This window comes from Lissotriton helveticus, chromosome 1_1 (genome assembly GCF_964261635.1).
Source record: "Lissotriton helveticus chromosome 1_1, aLisHel1.1, whole genome shotgun sequence".
NCBI lineage: Eukaryota > Metazoa > Chordata > Amphibia > Caudata > Salamandridae > Lissotriton > Lissotriton helveticus.
In genome coordinates this window covers 26559900-26580629 of record NC_136057.1, presented here as the reverse complement: position 1 = coordinate 26580629, position 20730 = coordinate 26559900, and the positions used below count along the sequence as shown (strand labels likewise).

Genomic DNA, 20730 nt, shown 5'->3' with positions numbered 1-20730 from the left:
GACTGGTTTCGGCGTCGAGACTGGTCTTGTGTCCTTCGTCGACGTCGAAGTGGTCTTCAGCTTAGAGTGTTCCTTTTCGTGGGCGCTTTTCGACGACCTAGGTTGGTCGCCGCCCTTTGGTGCCTGGGAGTCCTTCTGTGACGATCCCCTGGCCCTGGGTGTTGCTGCGGATGCCGGAGCTTTCGGCGTCGGCGCTTTCGGGGTCTTGCCTTTGTTTTTTCGAGAGTCTTGAGCAGACTGTCGAGAGTCTTTCGGGCCTTTTTGGGGCGTCGAGTCTCCTACCTTTTCTGGAGTCTTCGTATTATCGGTTTCTACGACCGTGTAGCCGTCGTATTCTTCGGCGACGTAATCCTCCTCGTCGGTCGATAGTCCCAGGTCTCGAAGGGACGGTGGTTGGCCCTAGCCCTGCATGGTGATGTTAGCTCTTCTTTGCCGCTCTCCCTCACTCGAATAGTCTTCGGTGTGAAGGCGAAGCAGGCGTTGCACTCCCTGCTTTTGTGGTCGACCGGCAGGCAGAGGTTGCAAACTGGGTGCTGGTCTTTCTGCGCGTACTTGTGGTGGCAGTTCCGGGAGAATTTGAATGGTGTGTTTTCCATCTGTTGCGTTCAGGGGGCCCCCTGATTGCGCACTCTCTTCTGGACATTGAACTTCCTCGAAGATCCTCTTCCTTCGTCGTCCCCTTCGATGCTGTAGTCTCACTTCGTCTTCTTAAGTCTTTTCTTCCCAAAAACTTGCTTCTTGGCTTCTCTTTTCTCCAAATCTCTGGAGCCCTCTTGGGAACGATCCAGACCCAACGGCAGAAAAATGAATCTGAAGATGGCGCCCAAGGGTGGGAGTTTCCGAGGAAGCATGCCGACATCACAGGAAGGACACCAAAAGGTGGGACGTCGACGCCCACTTGGGCTATGAAAAAAAAAAAAAAAAAAAGAAAAGACGATTCCAGACCCAACCACTAGATCGCAGAATAATGCACAGCATAGTGAATCCAGAAAGATTCACGCAGCAAAACAGCGCAGCCAGACCCATCCTCGGCACCCCCCCACCGACAAGAGCACATGTTTCAACACCTACGAGACATCTACTGGCTCCCCGTCGAGAAGCGAGTAACATTCAAGCTTTCAAGCAAGCTACTCACCCATGCCTTCTAATCACTTCACCACATCGGACCCAAATACCTCAATGACAGCCTGCTTCCATGTACCCAAAAGAAACGTCTGCTTATCCGATCTCGCTCTGGCAGAAACCCTGTGCATCTGCAGATCACCTCCCCTTCACTGACTTTCGTTGCCCCATATCTCCTACTTGACTGCCCTGTGTCCACCCTCATCTTCTACTTCACAGGTCCAGCTCTTCACTTCCTTCTTCCCTGCCCTTTGCCCACCATCAACACCTTCTTCACTGCCCCCAAATTACCCTTACATCCTCCATCACTGCCCTGTGTCATCCTCAGCTTCTCCTTCACAGGCCCTGTCTTTCTTCACTTCCTCCTTCACTGCCACCTGATCACCCTTATCTCCTCCTTCACTGCCCCCAAATTACCCTCACATGCTCCATCACTGCCCTGTGTCACCCTCAGCTTCTCCTTCACAGGCCCTGCCATTCTTACCTTTCTCCTTCACAGCCACCTGCTCACCCTCAGCTCCGCCTCAGCCCAGCCTCTCCCTAAACTGCTCTCTGACCACAGTAACCTCCTACTTAACTTCCATGTGCCCTACTCAACGGACATCTCCTTTACTGATACATGCCATCCCTCACTAAGCCATACCCTACCTCCTTCCCCGTACCTTCATCCACTATCCTGTGCTCTCCCTCTGCACTATCCTCTTGCTTCCTCACTACCCCTTGCCCTCCTCCCTAACAGGCTCCAGCCCTCCATGCAGATCCTTGTCCTGTCCCACACCTACTTCACTGCCCCTGCCTTCCCTCACCTCCTTATTACCAAGCCCAGCAGATCATAACCTCATCCTTCACTTCCCAATCCTCACTCACCTCCTCTTAATTTTCCCTCTTCCCTCCCCCACTCCTCCTTTGCTGTCTTCTGCCCTTCACACCTCTTTTGGCCAGTCCACCTCCCACACTTCACCCTGCTACCTTCTGCTCTCCCTCTCCATCTCCATCTCCCTTACCAGTACCTGCCCTCCCTCTCTTGCTCACTTTGCCACTGGATTCAAGCAAGCCGGGCTGAAAACGGCTGTAATGCCAGAAACCGGTCCTCGGACGCTTGTTTCCGGTCCAGGGAAGGCATGGCTTGGCAGTTCGGGCTGGACTGTTCCCATGAGGCACAGGGTCAGACTGATTTGCATGTAGCCATGTCTGAACTGGGGTGGCAGAGTGGGCTAAAGAACGGTGATGGATTAAACCCAGATCTTTTGACTGGGTGTGAGTGTTTTATTGGTTCAGATGCTCCGTCCATTACCACCCCCTTTTGTACCGCTTTTGGCCGCCATAAGTGTGGCAGGGTATGCTGAGACGTGAGTCCCTTGCTCACTTTGCCACTGGATTCGAGCAAGCCGGGCTGAAGACGGCTGTAATGCCAGAAACCGGTCCTCGGAAGCTTGTTTCCGGTCCTGGGAAGGCATGGCTTGGCAGTTCGGGCTGGACTGTTCCCATGAGGCACAGGGTCAGACTGATTTGCATATAGCGATGTCTGAACTGGGGTGGCAGAGTGGGCTAAAGAAGGGTGATGGATTAAACCCAGATCTTTTGACTGGGTGTGAGTGTTTTATTGGTTCAGATGCTCCGTCCATTACCACCCCCTTTTGTACCGCTTTTGGCCGCCATAAATGTGGCAGGGTATGCTCAGATGTGAGTCCCTTGCTCACTTTGCCACTGGATTCAAGCAAGCCGGGCTGAAGAGGGCTGTAATGCCAGAAACCGGACCTGGGAAGCTTGTTTCCGGTCCAGGGAAGGCATGGCTTGGCAGTTCGGGCTGCACTGTTCCCATGAGGCACAGGGTCAGACTGATTTGCATATAGCCATGTCTGAACTGGGGTGGCAGAGTGGGCTAAAGAACGGGGATGGATTAAACCCAGATCTTTTGACTGGGTGCGAGTGTTTTATTGGTTCAGATGCTCCATCCATTACCACTCCCTTTTGTAACACTTTTGGCTGCCATAAGTGTGGCAGAGTATGCTCAGACGTGAGTCCCGTGCTCACTTTGCCACTGGATTCAAGCAAGCCGGGGCGAAGACGGCTGTAATGCCAGAAACCGGTCCTCGGAAGCTTGTTTCCGGTCCAGGGAAGGCATGGCTTGGCAGTTCGGGCTGGACTGTTCCCATGAGGCACAGGGTCAGACTGATTTGCATATAGCCATGTCTGAACTGGGGTGGCAGAGTGGGCTAAAGAACGGTGATGGATTAAACCCAGATCTTTTGACTGTGTGCGAGTGTTTTATTGGTTCAGATGCTCCGTCCATTACCACCCCCTTTTGTACCGCTTTTGGCCACCATAAGTGTGGCAGGGTATGCTCAGACGTGAGTCCCTTGCTCACTTTTCCACTGGATTCAAGCAAGCCGGGCTGAAGACGGCTGTAATGCCAGAAACCGGTCCTCGGAAGCTTGTTTCCGGTCCAGGGAAGGCATGGCTTGGCAGTTCGGGCTGGACTGTTCCCATGAGGCACAGGGTCAGACTGATTTGCATATAGCCATGTCTGAACTGGGGTGGCAGAGTGGGCTAAAGAACGGTGATGGATTAAACCCAGATCATTTGACTGGGTGTGAGTGTTTTATTGGTTCAGATGCTCCGTCCATTACCACCCCCTTTTGTACCGCTTTTGGCCACCATAAGTGAGGCAGGGTATGCTCAGACGTGAGTCCCTTGCTCACTTTGCCACTGGATTCAAGCAAGCCGGGCTGAAGACGGCTGTAATGCCAGAAACCGGTCCTCGGAAGCTTGTTTCCGGTCCAGGGAAGACATGGCTTGGCAGTTCGGGCTGGACTGTTCCCATGAGGCACAGGGTCAGACTGATTTGCATATAGCCATGTCTGAACTGGGGTGGCAGAGTGGGCTAAAGAACGGTGATGGATTAAACCCAGATCTTTTGACTGGGTGCGAGTGTTTTATTGGTTCAGATGCTACGTCCATTACCACCCCCTTTTGTACCGCTTTTGGCCACCATAAGTGAGGCAGGGTATGCTCAGACGTGAGTTCCTTGCTCACTTTGCCACTGGATTCAAGCAAGCCGGGCTGAAGACGGCTGTAATGCCAGAAACCGGTCCTCGGAAGCTTGTTTCCGGTCCAGGGAAGGCATGGCTTGGCAGTTCGGGCTGGACTGTTCGCATGAGGCACAGGCTCAGACTGATTTGCATATAGCCATGTCTGAACTGGGGTGGCAGAGTGGGCTAAAGAACGGTGATGGATTAAACCCAGATCTTTTGACTGGGTGTGAGTGTTTTATTGGTTCAGATGCTCCATCCATTACCACCCCCTTTTGTACCGCTCCCTCTCAGCCAGCACCTTACTTTTGTGCTGGTCCCCTTTGGACAGGTGGGTGAGCATGGGGTTCAACGTGCCGATGAACAGTAAATGCCGGAGCTGCATGACTGACAGCCACACCAGGTGCCAGGCGAAGAGCCAGGAGCATGCGCAGCTCCGGAAGGATGCCACTGGAGCCTCAGGTGCTGCTGCTGTGGATCAAAGAAGAAAACAAAGAGAGAATTACTTACTATGATGATGAGCAGAACTGAAGCACAGCAGAGGCAAACCAGAGAAAAAAAGACACCTAGAAAATAGCATAGATGGCAACTGCTAATAAGCAGCGCTGCTTCACTGCAGGAAGGTGCTTCACTAGGCTACTGGTGACCATCTGCACCACCAACACAGAGGCAAACTCTGAACAAGGCTTGTTGACAAACACAAGTGACTCCTTGGGTAATTATTTAACAGCTTTCAGCAAATCAGTAAGTTGATGTTTCAGTCATATACATCAATATTGTGGACCATCATCAGGGCAAAGTGACAGTATTCTCCAAACAACTTACTGTTTTGGTATGGAGAGTATTGAAAGGAATGATGATTGGCTTGAATGGGTCCTAATGTTTTGGCTACACATGTTTGGCCCTAGAATGAACAATGGGGAGCCAGTTTAGGCTTTATTGGCCTCATATCTAATGTTATTTGAATAATACTCGATGACTGGCACATTTTCTTCTCTTTAAATTTTCACTTCATGTTTATTATCAGGCTCTATACAGTTACCACGTTTTTATAAATGAATTATATATAAGTTGCAATCTAAGGGTCGGATTAACAAAAGTAAACTATCATTTTTGTCCAAGTATACTCTTTTTGGGTAGTCACAAACTACTATTTAATAGTAGCTTTACGACTGCGGAGACTCCACACTTGTGGCGGAGAACTCTGCATATAAAAAGCTAGGCCTGATCGGACGCGTAGAAATCAACCTGCTGACCTCTGCCCATCATTAAGGGGTCTGGCTGGCGCGGACGGCCTCGACTGCGGCAATAGAGACGGGAGAGAAGGGTGACGGCACCTTGTCCACAAACGTCAATTGACGTGTAAGGTCCACTAACGGAGTCGGAGAGTGCACGAAGGCCGGATCCCCTATGTGGTGGAGTGGCAGCCTGGGGCCTCTTGTACGTACCTCATGGGGGTGCACATAAACCATACTGCAGCTTAGTGGAGGACAGTGAGGTAGCTTGACCATATTAGCGGAGCACAAGTTAGTCCACATGATATAAGAGGAGTGCGTGCCTGCCACCGGTATGAGCTAAAAAAGTAAGCAACTCATCAGCCCACCCCTCACCAAGGAACAGTATGGTTAGGTGGTGGGTCTGCTGTTGCCAGAATGACTGGGAAATACTTGCATGAGGGCACAATATACTTGCTTTACACAAAATGTTTGGGTGGACTGCAAGACAAGCAATCGACAGGCAGGCACAAGAAAAGAGGTTGGCGCAAAGAAATGGCCACCAATTTGGACCTAGAAGTTTGGAAACTGAAAACTCCATCTGGAATCTAGAAGTCCACTCGGAGAACAAAACACCATCGACAGTGGTTTTGTACTCCATCTCAAGGTGGAATCATTGAAAAGGAGGATGCTGAGGTGAGATGATGTAACCTACACTCCCCCGGGAAAGTCGATTTGTAAATTCACATCGATAGAGACCCTGCATTATCGCTGTGCCCAATAATGCATATCTAGGAGGTCCCAGGTGGACCCAGGGGTTTGCCCTCAAGATCCTATCTACAGCCACAACATGGTGTCTGGGAAACCCAAGAAAGTTTTCTGCGTAAGAGACATGCTAATCAAGTCATCAGTATCCAAGGCGGACTCACTTAGTGAGAAAGGGCCCTCACAGGGTTTACTTATAGCAGCAGAGCACCTCACTAAATCCATCACAGAGTTTCCCTTCATCACCTTTCGAGTGGAGCTAATGGAGGTGAAACATGTTATGTTATCTGGGTACTCAATCGAGTGTCCTGGCACTTAAGACCTCGAGGCTGGGCTGACAAAAAGCTGACCAGGGTTTGAAAAATGTACTATTGCTGAAATAACCAAGTGCCTTTCTGAAGGTGAGAAGGTCCAGCATCTGTCTGAGGACAAGAAGCAAACTATTCCAAAGTTGGGCGGCTTGCACCTGGAAGGAGTGTCTGCCTATTTGAGCGCGGGTGAACTTGATAATTGCCTGCTGCAATGATGATGATGTCAATGTGGGCAGTAGAACTGAACTCTTTTCCTGATATTGAAAGCACCTGTACCATACCCTCAGAAAGGAACTTGGCAAAGTGAAGCAGGAGCTTACAAATATCAGAACACACAATCAGCATTAAAGGACTCTGGTGCAGCTCGCATAGAAAAGGTAGAGTTGTTGAAACAAGAAATGAGACACTGAAGGGCCATCTGCTAGGCCTCTAGGCTCAAGTGGAGGATTCAGAGATTTACTCCAGGGGGATAAACATAAGTGTAGGACTTGGTACTTTTTGGCTAACGTCCCTAAACCTTTTGCTTTCTCCCTGGACCTTTTTCTGACATAGTGTTGCCAACTTAGATGCTTTGGACACTTTGCCATTGCTAAACAGTGTCAAAGTGCAAGTGTTCCCTGTATAAAGTGTACTGGTAATTAGTTGTCCATGATTGGTATACTTGCCTTACTAAGTAAAGTCCCTAGTAAAGTGCACTATGTGTGCCAGGGCTGGTAATGCAACTGCTACTAGTGGGCCTGCAGCACTAATTGTGCCACCCACACAAGTAGCCTTAAAGACGGAACTCGGGCCTGCCACTGCAGTGCCTGTGTGTGATGTTTGTTAAACTGCCATGTTGTTCTGTTAAGTGCATTCACTTGCCAGACCTTACCCTTCCCTTTCTGTGTACATGAGACACCCCTATGGTAGGTCTAGGGTACCCCCTGGACAGGGTGCAGTGCATGTGAAAGGTAGGACATGTACTAAGGTGGGTGCCATGTCCTGACAGTGAAATAATATCCATATAGTTTTTTACTGTTGAAAGGCCATCTTGCCCATAGGATAGAATGGGAGGGCTTTGTGATATATTTTCCAGCCTATCTTCCCAAGGGCTTAAGATGGAAAGGTGAATTTAAGTATGCCTGAACTCACAATGTAACAACACATCTTTTTATGAAGGTGGTTTTTGCATTGTGTGTTCAGAAGCCACTCTCTTAGAAGTGGCTGGGTTTTTGCACTCTAACATTTCTGTGTGTCTCTCCGTGACTGTGGATTGACTGTCTGGATTTGAAAGCGATAGGATCTGGGGAATGTCTTGACCCAAGGGAGGAGGTGAGACAGCCACAGGCTGACCTGCATCAGCAGTGTAGGGGGAGGAGAAGCCCTTAGAGGTAAAGAGGCCTGGGTTGCTGCTATAAAACAATTGGCTCATCTCCTGCGGTGATTGAGAATCCAGACCCCCACTAATCAAAGGAAGAAAGGTGTCACTGGCAGGAAGGCACCCAGAACTGGTTTCAACAGGGGTGATTGCCCCCTGAAACACAAAGACTTCAAAGCCATTGAGGGGTATAACAATAAGAGATGAAGCCCCCGTACTTTGGAGAATGGCTTGATCAAGTGTGAACAAGACTGGAACTAAGGAAGAAACGACTGAAGGATAGGACTGACCCTTGCTGTGTGATCTGGGCAGGCCTGCAGTTTGCTGTTTAAACCGAGGAAAGGCTAAAGAGACTTCGCTGTGTGCTGTGTCCCCCTGCTTGAAGGACTTGGCTGTGTGCTGTGTCCTGAAGTAACTATCCCCAAGGGCCTGAGCTGAGCTGGCTCCCTGTTTGGAAACACAGGAACATAAAAGCTTCCAGGAGAGTCTCAGCCACGCTGTTGGAGTGTGCCTGTTGCAGTCTGAGACCCTCGTAAGAACTGTCTGTGATCGTGAGCGCCTGGTGTCTAAGTGAATCTCAGTGACACTGTGTGCGAGTGCTTAGTGCAGCACTGAGACCTTCAGGAGGTTCAGTCTGTGTTCGGGGGCACCTGGATTCCAAGCAAGGATCAGCGACGCTGTGTGCGTGTCTTTGTGCAACCAGAACCCCGTTGTGAGGATTGTCCAGTGATCGTGTGCACCGGGATCCAAGTGAGTCTCATCGTCGCTGTCTGCGGGTGCGTTGTGCACCAGAGACTTTCGTGAGGATTTGCCGAGTTGTCATGTGCACCGGAGTAAAGTGACTCTCCGCTACTCTGTGCGTGTGATCTTCATGCAGCCTGAGACCTGTGTGTGGAGTGCCCAGTTATCGAGCACCCGGAGTGAAGAAAGACTCTGTGTGTATGTGCTTTGTGGCAACCTGAGATCTTCATAAGTGAAGCAGCCCGGACCGGCAGTCCCGGAGGAGCTGTGTTGCCGGCCCGAGCTGCCGTTGCCATTTCACAAATCTGCTTGGAGGCCAAGCCGTTGGAGGAGGAGAGGAGAGTAGGTTCGCACCCCACAGGTAACGTGCGTCAACTCCTGGGGCAGGGTGCGGGCTTGGAGGAAGATGCTCTCGCCCTCTCTCTCATGTTGGCAGCGCGAGCCTCTGCTTCGGCTCGTATCGCAGCCTGTATTGCCAAAGGGAGTGGCGGTACAGGGGCTGGAGTGCAAAGCTGCACTTTGGAATTACATCATACTGTCTTGGGGGCAACTGTGAAAGGCTGACTGATGGTCAGAAGAGGAGGCAGAGAGACCGCCTAAGGCCCGGTGATCAGGGCCCGAGTGTACTACGTAGTATTCCATTTCTGTGAGCAGAGTACCTGACTGAAGTATTACACATTGCAACATTTCTGTATAACAAACTACTTGATTGTCGTATGATGCATTGCCTTGTTCCTGCATAACGAACTACTTGATTAGCATATTGCACATTGCATTATTCCTGCATAACGAATTACCCGATTAGTGTATACGCATTGCCTTAATATCGCAGAATGACATTTCTGGTGGTTGGATTACGCATTGCATTGTTTTACCAAGCAAAGTGCCTGATTGTTGTGTTCCGCATTATATTCTTTTCATTGCAGAGTGTCGGATTGCTACGTTACACATCGCAGTATTTTTACATTGCAAAAGTACCTGATTCTAGCATTACGAACTGTATGACGTATGATTAGGTGTACAGGAGAATGTTTCGAAGAGCTCACTTGACATCGCCAGAACTTGCAAGGGCTGGCTGGCCTAACAGGCCAGGAGAAATATCACACAACCTCATATGTTGGTTTTATATTGTGTGGTCTTATCGTATATCTTTTTTTTATTTTTTTTTATGTTTTTATTAAGAGAACAATCAGGGCAACGATACACATAATTGCAACAATATGTAGCGTGGATATTGCAAACACAAAGCAACCATGTCCCGTATGCGAATTACATAGGAATATAATCGTATTGACACCCCAAAACATCATCATCTCTAGATTCCCTAATCTACATCGCTCTAAGGCAATCTCGTCTTTTTCAATGCTTATGGTATATCTTTTGACAACGTTTATACTCAATTTATTAAACTCGTGTGGAGTCTATTTGTGGTGTCATCAGTGGATTATTGTGAGCGTGGTTGCTAATACTGTACACATTTGCCTTGAAGATAAGCCTGGCTGCTCGTGCCAAGCTACTGAGGGGGTTAGTGGGGCTATCTAAGAAGGTGACCATCCTTTTCCTGATGTTGGAACGCAGGTTCCTACTTGGCCTAAGGTACCTACCTCAGCCAGAGCCAACCAGGGATCCCGAGGCTAACAAAAAGAATAGGAGGGCTCCCACAAAATTACAATAGCTCAGATATATCTGATTTTGGGAAAAGATCAGGTCTGATGAAACAAGTGGTTTGATAACAAACATGAAACTTTTTAGTGGAACTACAGTGAAGCTGACAACCTGGGAATGCCAAAGTGCAAGCATATGTTATCCTGTGGCCCCCTAAGCACGTATAGTAGCCCTGATAGAAGGAGGTTACTCTAGGGACATATAAGCTTGCACTGATATGCTCACACCTTTAAAATAATGTACCCTGCCTTCTGGGTTTAGGAGGACTACCGTAGGGGTGACTGCCACATATTAAAAATAGTGCTGTGGCATTGTCAATCATGGCACGGGCAAAGTCGAGCAGGCCTGCGGTCACCTCTTTACTTGGGGACCCCCTTAACTCCCATGAGCTAGACACCCCTGGTACCACTTTTCAGGGTCTTATCAGAGGGTTAACGTCCTTGCCAATTGGGATTAACAATTCACATGCATCATACTTTAGGGAGAGAGCACTTGCACTGGGGCTGGTTAACAGGCTACAGTGCACCTTCAGAGTCGAAAACCATCAGCATTGGAGAAAAAAGTGTGTGTGTGACCATACAAGGGCCCATTCCTACAAACGTTACTTCTGTTTTTGTGCTGCCTGAATACTTTACACATTGCACTAAGTTAAGCCTGCCTGCTTCGTGCCATAGGTTACATGGGATTGACCTCAGGTTATTTTAGTGACTTTGAGGGTTCAGCAAGACAAGGCTTGTGATTGTTACTTGAGGTGAGTAGTAACTCCATTAACTAATGCTCCAGTTTCTTACAGTACTCCAAGAGATGTTTAGAAGGGGTAGGGTGCTGGAAATTGGAAGAGATGCTCCGTGGTGCTGCAGGCGCCATAGAAGAAGGTTACACTCTTGCGGCACCATAGAGACTGCAGCGATGGCCAGAAGAACCTCTCTATGGTCAATAGATGAGGGAGTGAGCTGTTAATAAGAAGCACATGTAGTTCAGACTCAAGGCACCGCTTCCTAACTCAAGCACTTAAAAGTGCCATTTGAAAGATTAAACAAGCATTGGCATAGCCAATAGGTTTCGCCTTTTGGCTCTTATAAGTGTTTAATCAGAGCTATTGGCTTTGCCAGTGTATTTAAGCTATGTTGTAGAATAGTGTGGCTGTTGTGCAGCATGTTCCAAAGTTATAATAAAAAGCATTATAAGCATTTTTGTTACCTTATATATAATTAAAGGGGAAAACATAGATCACCATGTATTATTAGTATGGTACTCTTTATCCTGAATAAACAGGAATCAAAACGATATGCGTCATAGTATCGGGGCATGCAATGCAGCAGTTTAGGGAATAAGGACACGTGAATCATAATGCATATATCACCATAAAAACACAGGCCATAACGCTCTTGTGCTTCTATTATACCCGTTGTGGTACCCAATACGCCATGTAGATCGCAGAAGCCTCTGGGCGCCTCCTACACAGACTGTAGTTGTTCCTGAGTCCCAAAATGTTGACGCGGGGCCAGGACTCATCAGTCATATATCCACAAGACCTAATGCCTCAAGTGCCCAGGGTATGGCCTATAGAGGCACAGCACGGTGGGTGGGGGAGGGTACAGACACTGAAATTCACCGAGGTGCAAGTTAGTACGTGCAGCTGCCTGTGAGCGTGCACGGCAGCTGCAGGAGTTTATTTATTTATTTATTTATTTTTTACATTTGTAAGGCGCACAGATACCCACAAAGGGTTTCCCGGCGCCGAGACTGTGATACTGAGCTACACCTTTGAAGAGAGGAGGACGAACTGACAGTTATTTGTCAAAAAGCCAGGTCTTAATGCTTTTCCTGAAGCTGGAGAAATTTACTTCCTTACGGATATGGGGGGGAAGAGAATTCCAAAGGGTAGGCCCCAAATAAGAAAAGGATTTTCCTCCAATTCTCGCCAATTTGAACCTGGGCTCTGCAAAGTTCGCTGCAGTTAAAGATCGCAGGCTGCGTTTAGGAAGGTAGGGACTAGCAAGATCTTGTAAATATTTGGGAGCAGTGCCGGCTTTAATTCTAAACATGTAGCTCAGGGCTTTGAACCTAACTCGGTTCTCCACCCTGAGCCAATGCAGGTCCCTGAGGTGCTTTGAGATCCTTGCTGTTCTGGGGATTTTGCACAGCAACCTAGCAGCGGAATTCTGGACGAGTTGGAGTCGTCTTAACACTGCTTGGTTTGAGCCCAGATAGAGGATGTTACCGTAGTCAAGCCGAGATGTAATAAGAGCATTGGCTACGGTCTTCTGGGTGGCAGGAGGCAGCATCCATAAGATTTTACGCAACCATTTAAGGATGGTAAAACAGATGCCCGCCACTTTATCGGCCTGCTGCTTCATGGATAGTGAGTTGTCAATGGAGACCCCAAGATTTCTGACCTGGGTAGCTGGTGTAGGAAGAGTGCCCAAAGACGGTGGCCAGTGGAGGGCACTCCAGAGGTCCTTATTCTTTCCTAGTACGAGGATCTCCGTTTTCTCCCCATTAAGCTTCAGCTGGTTGTTTGACATCCAGCTGAAGATTTCCTGAAGACCTTGATTGAGCACAGATGGAGCAAGAGGGTCAGACTTTGAAAGTGAAAAAATAATCTGTGAATCATCTGCGTAGGTCATTAAGGCAAGACCGGATCTCTCCACTAGATCGGCAAGTGGACGGAGATAAAGATTAAAAAACAGCGGACTCAAAATTGAGCCCTGTGGCACACCATGGGGGGAGTTAAATATGTCAGAACAGGCCTGGGAGGAAGAAATCTGGAAGGTGCGATGGGACAGATATGACCTTATCCATTCCAGCGCTGCGCCACCGATACCATTTTCCCCCAGCCTGGCTAGCAGTCTGGAGTGAGAAATGGTATCGAAGGCCGCACTTAAGTCCAGCAAGATAAGTGCAACAGTTTGGCCATCGTCTAAGAGTTGCAGGAATAATGGCTGGACTGCATGTGTGGGAGACCTCCCGTGATCTCTCCTAGTTGACCGCTGAAAATACAAGGCCATCTTATGTCTCCCAAAAGGCGAGGTGCGCAGCGTACTGCCTTGGGGACCGCTTGGAGATAAAAGGAGTTAATTAAAGGTTCACTGCTGCGGCCGCGTGCCGAAACAATAAATAAAGCAGTTGTCTTATTTGGACACCCTAATATAAATCTCCCTGGCGCTGAGGTGCGCGTCTATTTAGTATGTTACGGGGTGAGCGCGCCTAGCAGTGGGAGGCTAGGCACTGCATAAGCAGCGCCGGTGGGAGAGTGCGCAATGCCCAACTTAGAACATGATCTGCAACTAGCAAAACGGAGGGCTTTACCCGCCCCTGGCAGAGCAGCGCAGGAACTGAACCAAGTCTTGAGCTCGCAGTCACAAGGGAGAATTTATTTTATTTATTTATTTATTTTAATTTTATTTTTAACAATAGAGCGCGCAAATATCCAAGGGTGTCTTGGTGCAATGTACTGTAAAGGATAGCGGGAAGGCTTTTATTGCTCGAAGCCAAAAGATAATAGTCTTGGATTGGTCTTAATTTGTAAGGGGAGCAGGTTCCAAAGTTTAGCCGTTGCCACTACAAATCTACTTTCGCACCAGTTAACTTTGTTTGTTCGGGAAACGATAAGAAGGTTGGCGGCCGTGGTGCGTAAAGCTCTGCTGGGCGCATATGCTCGAAAAACTTTTATCGGATATTCAGGCCCTGTACCATGACTGCTTTATAAGCAATGCAAAGTGCCTAAAATTTAGTTCTGCTTTTTATGGGCAGCCAATGGAGTTGGCGCCTAACATTGGAAAGTGGCTTAAACTTTGGAGTGCCTGACAATATCCTGGCGGCTGCGTTCTGTATCCGTTGCAGCCTGTTCAGCACATTTTCTTGTGCAGGCAGTTACAGTAATCAACTCTTGACATAACTAGAGCACTGCTGAGTTTTTCCAGCACTCATCGGGAGATAGGGTAGCAATTTTTGTATCTTCCTTAGAACGTAAAAGTACGAGGAAACCACCGCATTGACGTGCTGTTTAAAAGTGAGGCTCTAGTCAAACATGACGCCTAAGTTTCTGGCCTTCTTAACAGGAGTAGGGAGTAATCCCAGTTCCTCTGGCCACCGTGCCGGGGACTATCCCGGAGTTAGGTAGCCAAAAACCATTACCTCGGTCTTGTCCGAATTTAATTTAAAGCAATTATTTTCCATCCATGAACTGATGGCCAGCATGCCATCATGAAAGCCTGCCGCCACTGCCTCCCCGTCTTTATGCACCGCTAGCACAAGTTGTGTGTCGTCAGCATAGGATGTGAGACCCATTCCAAAAGTCCTGATTACTCGTGCTATGTCCTTCACGTATATATTAAACAGGGTCGGGCACAGCGATGATCCCTGCGGAACACCACTGGGAAGAGCAAAGACTGATGAGTTATAGTCGCCCATGCTGACTGACTGAGTCCGTTCGGAGCGAAAAGAGGACAGAAGAGCCTTGGCCTTTCAACCGACACCTAGGGCTGAGACACGGCTGATCAAAGTGACATGATCAACCGTGTTAAAAGCTGCTGATAAATCCAGTAGCCCAGGACAGCGGCACCTCCTCTGTCTAGCACCATTCTGATTTCATCTGATGCTTTGATAAGAGCGGTCTCCGAGCCACGTCCTTTCCTAAAGCCAAATTGGGTGTCATCCAACAGTTTGTTCTCTTCTATAAACTGCGTTAACTGGGTATTCATAATTTTTTCAAAGATCTTCACTGGAAAAGGTAAACGTGCGATTGGTCTGTAGTTTTTAGTTCCTCCTGGGTCAAGATTACTTTTCTTTAGCACTGGTTGAATAATGGCCTTTTTCCATATTGAAGGGTAGGTGCCCGAGCAAAACATAGCATTGCAGATGCTCATTAAATTAGTGCGTATCAGGTCCGAAATCGTTTTTAAGACTGACGGGGGGCATGGGTCAGACGGGGACCCTGATTTGACTGTCTTAATCAAATCAGTGACCAGTTCCACCGACACTGGTCTGAATTCCATAAAACCGGGGGACCCTCCAATCATGTTATTGTCATCTAACTGGTTCAAGTCCTCTATAGGTGTGTTAACATTTGAGTAGATGTGGCCCACCTTGTCTTGGAAAAAACTGGCTGATGAATCACAAAGTGATTGGGAGGCTTCTTTGATAGAAGTGACCACTGGCCCTGACAAAGTGGAAACTATATAAAACAGTTGTTTAGTGGAGTTTTGTGCTGTTTCTATTGTTCTGGTATAGTAGTTACTTTTTTCTATAATTATAAGATGTTTATATTTTAACAGGGCTGCTTTATAGCGTGTTTTCTCCATGTCGTTGTAGTCTTGCGCCAACGTCTTTTCTGATTCCTTCAGTGCTGTTTCTCTAAAGAGGTGTCCCGGCTTCTCGGAGAGCAGTGTGGGTGGGGACTAAAAGGGAAGCAATGCAAGCAGGGCACAATTAAAGTAAAGAGATAAAGTGCTTACCATGCGCTAGGGGCCAGAGAGGGAAAATGAAGTGCGCCGCCGCTTTTTTGAGACACGCAAAGGTAAACAAGCACACACGGCCACCGTAATTCGAAACAGATGGCCCCTGCGCCCCGCTGCTCGTTCCTGCAAGGTGGATGCCGCCACACGCACGAGTATTGGAAAAGTGCGGACCGATTCCAAAAGGTTGTCTCCTAAAAGGCTTGTGAGTCTGGAATAAATGTAACAGGTATGGGTGTATGATGTTTGTCACAGGTGGAGGAGGTGCCAAAGATTGTGGTTTCCTGCAGTGTCATAGTTTGGAGGCAGAACACTCAAGGAAAGGACAATTGTGTACGTGTACTGCTTTTCGGTAGTCACAAAGCTAAACTTGACCAAAAGTCTAAGTTTAATAGTAGTGACTTACCTTTGTGAATACCGAAAAGTAGTAAAGTTAGAATTTTGATCGAAGTTCACCTTCGTGAATGCGGAACATTTATTAAAATTACACAAGAGTGTAAGTTTACCTTTGTGAATTGGGCCCAATGATCTAATCAGTACTAAAGGCGATAAGTTTGAGTACTAAATCAAACCCAAAAGTATGTATTTGTGGCATGTCCCATTCCCACAGCATTATTTTGTTTTGCATGTCTAGTGTCTTTGACATTTGGAGTGGAAGAGCTTTTCTAAAGGAGCCCAGCCGCATGTGCTCTGACTGAAACGGCAACAGTTTAATCTGAGGCTGCCACATCTGTCACCTTGGTACATCAAACGTCTTTGTGCAAAGGTTTGCACAGAAGTACAAGGTGACAATACGGGATGTATGAATCAAGAATTTTTTTCTTTGTTTATAGAAGCCATTTTTGCTGCAAAACATGCAAATAATGAATTAAAACTTCATTTTGGTTCATTTTACAACGAAAACTACTATAAAAACCAAATCTGCAGATATACATGTAACTTCACATTCAGATGTCTATTATGTGCAGTGTTTGCTTTAACTTGCTGACTGAACTCCTGTTATTAAAGACCCTTTCCTGAACGTGAAATGGAGATGCAGGACCTGGAACATCAAGGGAGAGCCAGATGACAGACCAGAAATTCAGTCAAGATTAGCAAGAGGCATTCTAAGTCACACCGGTCTGTGAAGAACTCTTGCATCATTCCTTGCTTTCATTTTGTGGAAAAAATTCAGATTGCTGGAACTAAAATCCACAAGCAGACTGCAGCAGACAGGGGTTTGAGGTAGAGATTTCCTTAGAAGCAATTGGGATGGTGGACATTGAAGACTGGAAGACTTCAGCAGAACAAGGGAGGAAAAGTTACATCATAACAGTTTTGGCAGTAAAACATAGTGTAAGGGGGCGGACATTGGCCTCTGTGAAGATGGCCACTCGCTGGAGTGGTTCTGCTCATGGCATCTCTTGCAGGACCAAAAAATATGACTTTAGAGGGATGATATCTCTCAGAATCAGGTGAATGCTTGTGTGCTAATCTCAGAGAACTAACTTTAGGCGCTACCACAAAGGTTCGCTCCAGTGTGGGCTGTTGTTCCTGATCTGGACCCAATGCCAGGCATGGACCATTGGATCACTTCCTGATTACTCTAGCACCGGTCGCCACGTGCTGGACTCATGAGACAGCCACACACTTTAGTCCAGAAATGAACAAATAATTTGTCTCCCTAAGGGGTGCTGGTGCTCCTATGGAACTATGTGGTACCCGAGATATAGCCTAAGATACTATGCAGTACCCGAGATGAAGCCTAAGATACTATGCAGTCCCTGAGATGAAGCCTAAGATACTATGCAGTACCCGAGATGAAATCTAAGATACTATGCAGTACCCGAGATGAAACCTAAGATTCTATGCAGTACCCGAGATGAAACCTAAGATACTATGCAGTACCCGAGATGAAGCCTAAGATACTATGCAGTCCCTGAGATGAAGCCTAAGATACTATGCAGTACCCGAGATGAAATCTAAGATACTATGCAGTACCTCGATGAAACCTAAGATACTATGCAGTCCCTGAGATGAAGCCTAAGATACTATGCAGTACCCGAGATGAAGCCTAAGATACAATGCAGTACTCGAGATGTAGCCTAAGATGCTATGCAGTACCCGAGATGAAGCCTAAGATACTATGCAGTACCCGAGATGTAGCCTAAGATACTATGCAGTACCCGAGATGTAGCCTAAGATACTATGCAGTACCCAAGATGAAACCTAAGATACTATGCAGTACCCGAGATGAAGCCTAAGATACTATGCAGTCCCTGAGATGAAGCCTAAGATACTATGCAGTACCCGAGATGAAGCCTAAGATACAATGCAGTACTCGAGATGTAGCCTAAGATGCTATGCAGTACCCGAGATGAAGCCTAAGATACTATGCAGTCCCTGAGATGAAGCCTAAGATACTATGCAGTACCCGAGATGAAGCCTAAGATACTATGCAGTCCCTGAGATGAAGCCTAAGATACTATGCAGTACCCGAGATGAAGCCTAAGATACAATGCAGTACTCGAGATGTAGCCTAAGATGCTATGCAGTATCCGAGATGAAGCCTAAGATACTATGCAGTACCCGAGATGTAGCCTAAGATACTATGCAGTACCCGAGATGTAGCCTAAGATACTATGCAGTACCCGGGATGAAGCCTAAGATACTATGCAGTACCCGAGATGAAATCTAATATACTACGCAGTACCCGAAATGAAGCCTAAGATACTATGCAGTACCCGAGATGAAGCCTAAGATACTATGCAGTACCCGAGATGAAGCCTAAGACACTATGCAGTACCCGAGATGAAGCCTAAGATACTATGCAGTCCCTGAGATGAAGCCTAAGATACTATGCAGGACCCGAGATGAAACCTAAGATACTATGCAGTCCCTGAGATGAAGCCTAAGATACTATGCAGTACCCAAGATGAAACCTAAGATACTATGCAGTCCCTGAGATGAAGCCTAAGATACTATGCAGTACCCGAGATGAAGCCTAAAATACTATGCAGTCCCTGAGATGAAGCCTAAGATACTATGCAGTACCCGAGATGAAACCTAAAATACTATGCAATCCCTGAGATGAAGCCTATGATACTATGCAGTACCCAAGATGAAACCTAAAATACTATGCAATCCCTGAGATGAAGCCTAAGATTCTATGCAGTGCCCGAGATGAAACTTAAAATACTATGCAATCCCTGAGATGAAGCCTAAGATACTACGCAGTACCCGAGATGAAGCCTAAGATACTACACAGTACCCGAGATGAAGCTTAAGATACTATGCAGTACCCAAGATGAAGCCTAAAATACTATGCAGTGCCCGAGATGAAGCCTAAGATACTATGCAGTACCCGAGATGAAGTCCAAGATACAATGCACTCCCTGAGATGAAACCTAATATACTATGCAGTACCCGAGATGAAGCCTAAGATACTATGCAGTCCCTGAGATGAAGCCTAAGATACTATGCAGTACCCGAGATGAAACCTAAAATACTATGCAGTACCGGAGATGAAGCCTAAGATACTATACAGTACCCGAGATGAAGCCTAAGATACAATGCAGTCCCTGAGATGAAGCCTAAGATACTATGCAGTACCCTAGATGAAACCTAAAATACTATGCAGTCCCTGAGATGAAGCCTAAGATACTATGCAGTACCCTAGATGAAACCTAAAATACTATGCAGTCCCTGAGATGAAGCCTAAGATACTACGCAGTACCCGAGATGTAGCCTAAGATACTATGCAGTACCCGAGATGAAGCCTAAGATACTATGCAGTACCCGAGATGTAGCCTAAGATACTATGCAGTACCCAAGATGAAGCCTAAGATACTATGCAATCCCTGAGATGAAACCTAAAATACTATGTAATTCCTGAGATGAAACCTAATATACCATGCAGTACACGAAATGAAGCCTAAGATACAATGCAGTCCCTGAGATGAAGCCTAAGATACAATGCAGTCCCTGAGATGAAGCCTAAGATACTATGCAGTACCCGAGATGAAACCTAAGATACTATGCAGTCCCTGAGATGAAGCCTAAGATACTATGCAGTACCCAAGATGAAACCTAAGATACTATGCAGTCCCTGAGAGGAAGCCTAAGATACTATGCAGTACCCAAGATGAAGCCTAAAATACAATGCTGTCCCTGAGATGAAGCCTAAGATACTATGCAGTACCCGAGATGAAACCTAAAATACTATGCAATCCCTGAGATGAAGCCTAAGATACTACGTAGTACCCGAGATGAAGCTTAAGATACTATGCAGTACCCAAGATGAAGCCTAAAATACTATGCAGTACCCGAGATGAAGCCTAAGATACAATGCAGTCACTGAGATGAAGCCTAAGATACAATGCAGTCACTGAGATGAAGCCTAAGATACCATGCAGTCCCAGGGATGAAACCTAATATACTATGCAGTACCCGCCGTGAAGCCCAAGATACAATGCACTCCCTAGATGACGCCTAAGATACTACGCAGTACCCGAGATGAAGCCTAAGATACTATGCAGTACCCAAGATGAAGCCTAAGATACAATGCAGTCCCTGAGATGAAGCCTAAGATACTATGCAGTCCCAGAGATGAAACCTAATATACTATGCAGTACCCAACGTGAAGCCCAAGATACAATGCAGTCCCTGAGATGAAGCCTAAGATACTATGCAGTACCCGAGATGAAACCTAAAATACTATGCAATTCCTGAGATGAAACCTAATATACTATGCAGTGCCCGAGATGAATCCTAAGATACTACGCCGTCCATGAGATGAAGCCTAAGATAATATTCAGCCCCTGAGACGAATCCAAAGATACTATGCAGTTCCTCCCTCAATGCTAGTTGGTAAGTAGCTTCGGTTCTCTTCTTGATCAGTCCAACCGCGGCTGCATTCTTCCGGCTCACAGCCACATTCTATCCCTCTTTAGGACATTGAACCATCTCCCAGCTTGCGCAGCCATCTTCCTGACTAGACATGCCACTGCAATCCAGCACTGCTCAATCAATCAATCAAGTCATTTATAGAGCGCACTACTCACCCGTAGGGTCTCAAGGCGCTGG

General features: G+C 47.2%; 1 protein-coding gene across 1 annotated transcript in view; it reads right to left on the bottom strand.

Annotated features, from left to right (window-relative positions):
- The window catches only part of LOC144757465 (equilibrative nucleobase transporter 1-like), a 288474-nt gene that overhangs the window by 120913 nt on the left and 146831 nt on the right, over window positions 1–20730 (bottom strand). Inside the window, exon 7 of the mRNA XM_078646380.1 lies at window positions 4461–4625. Coding sequence (XP_078502506.1) covers window positions 4461–4625 — 165 coding nt within the window. The remainder of the gene's footprint in view (window positions 1–4460; window positions 4626–20730) is intronic.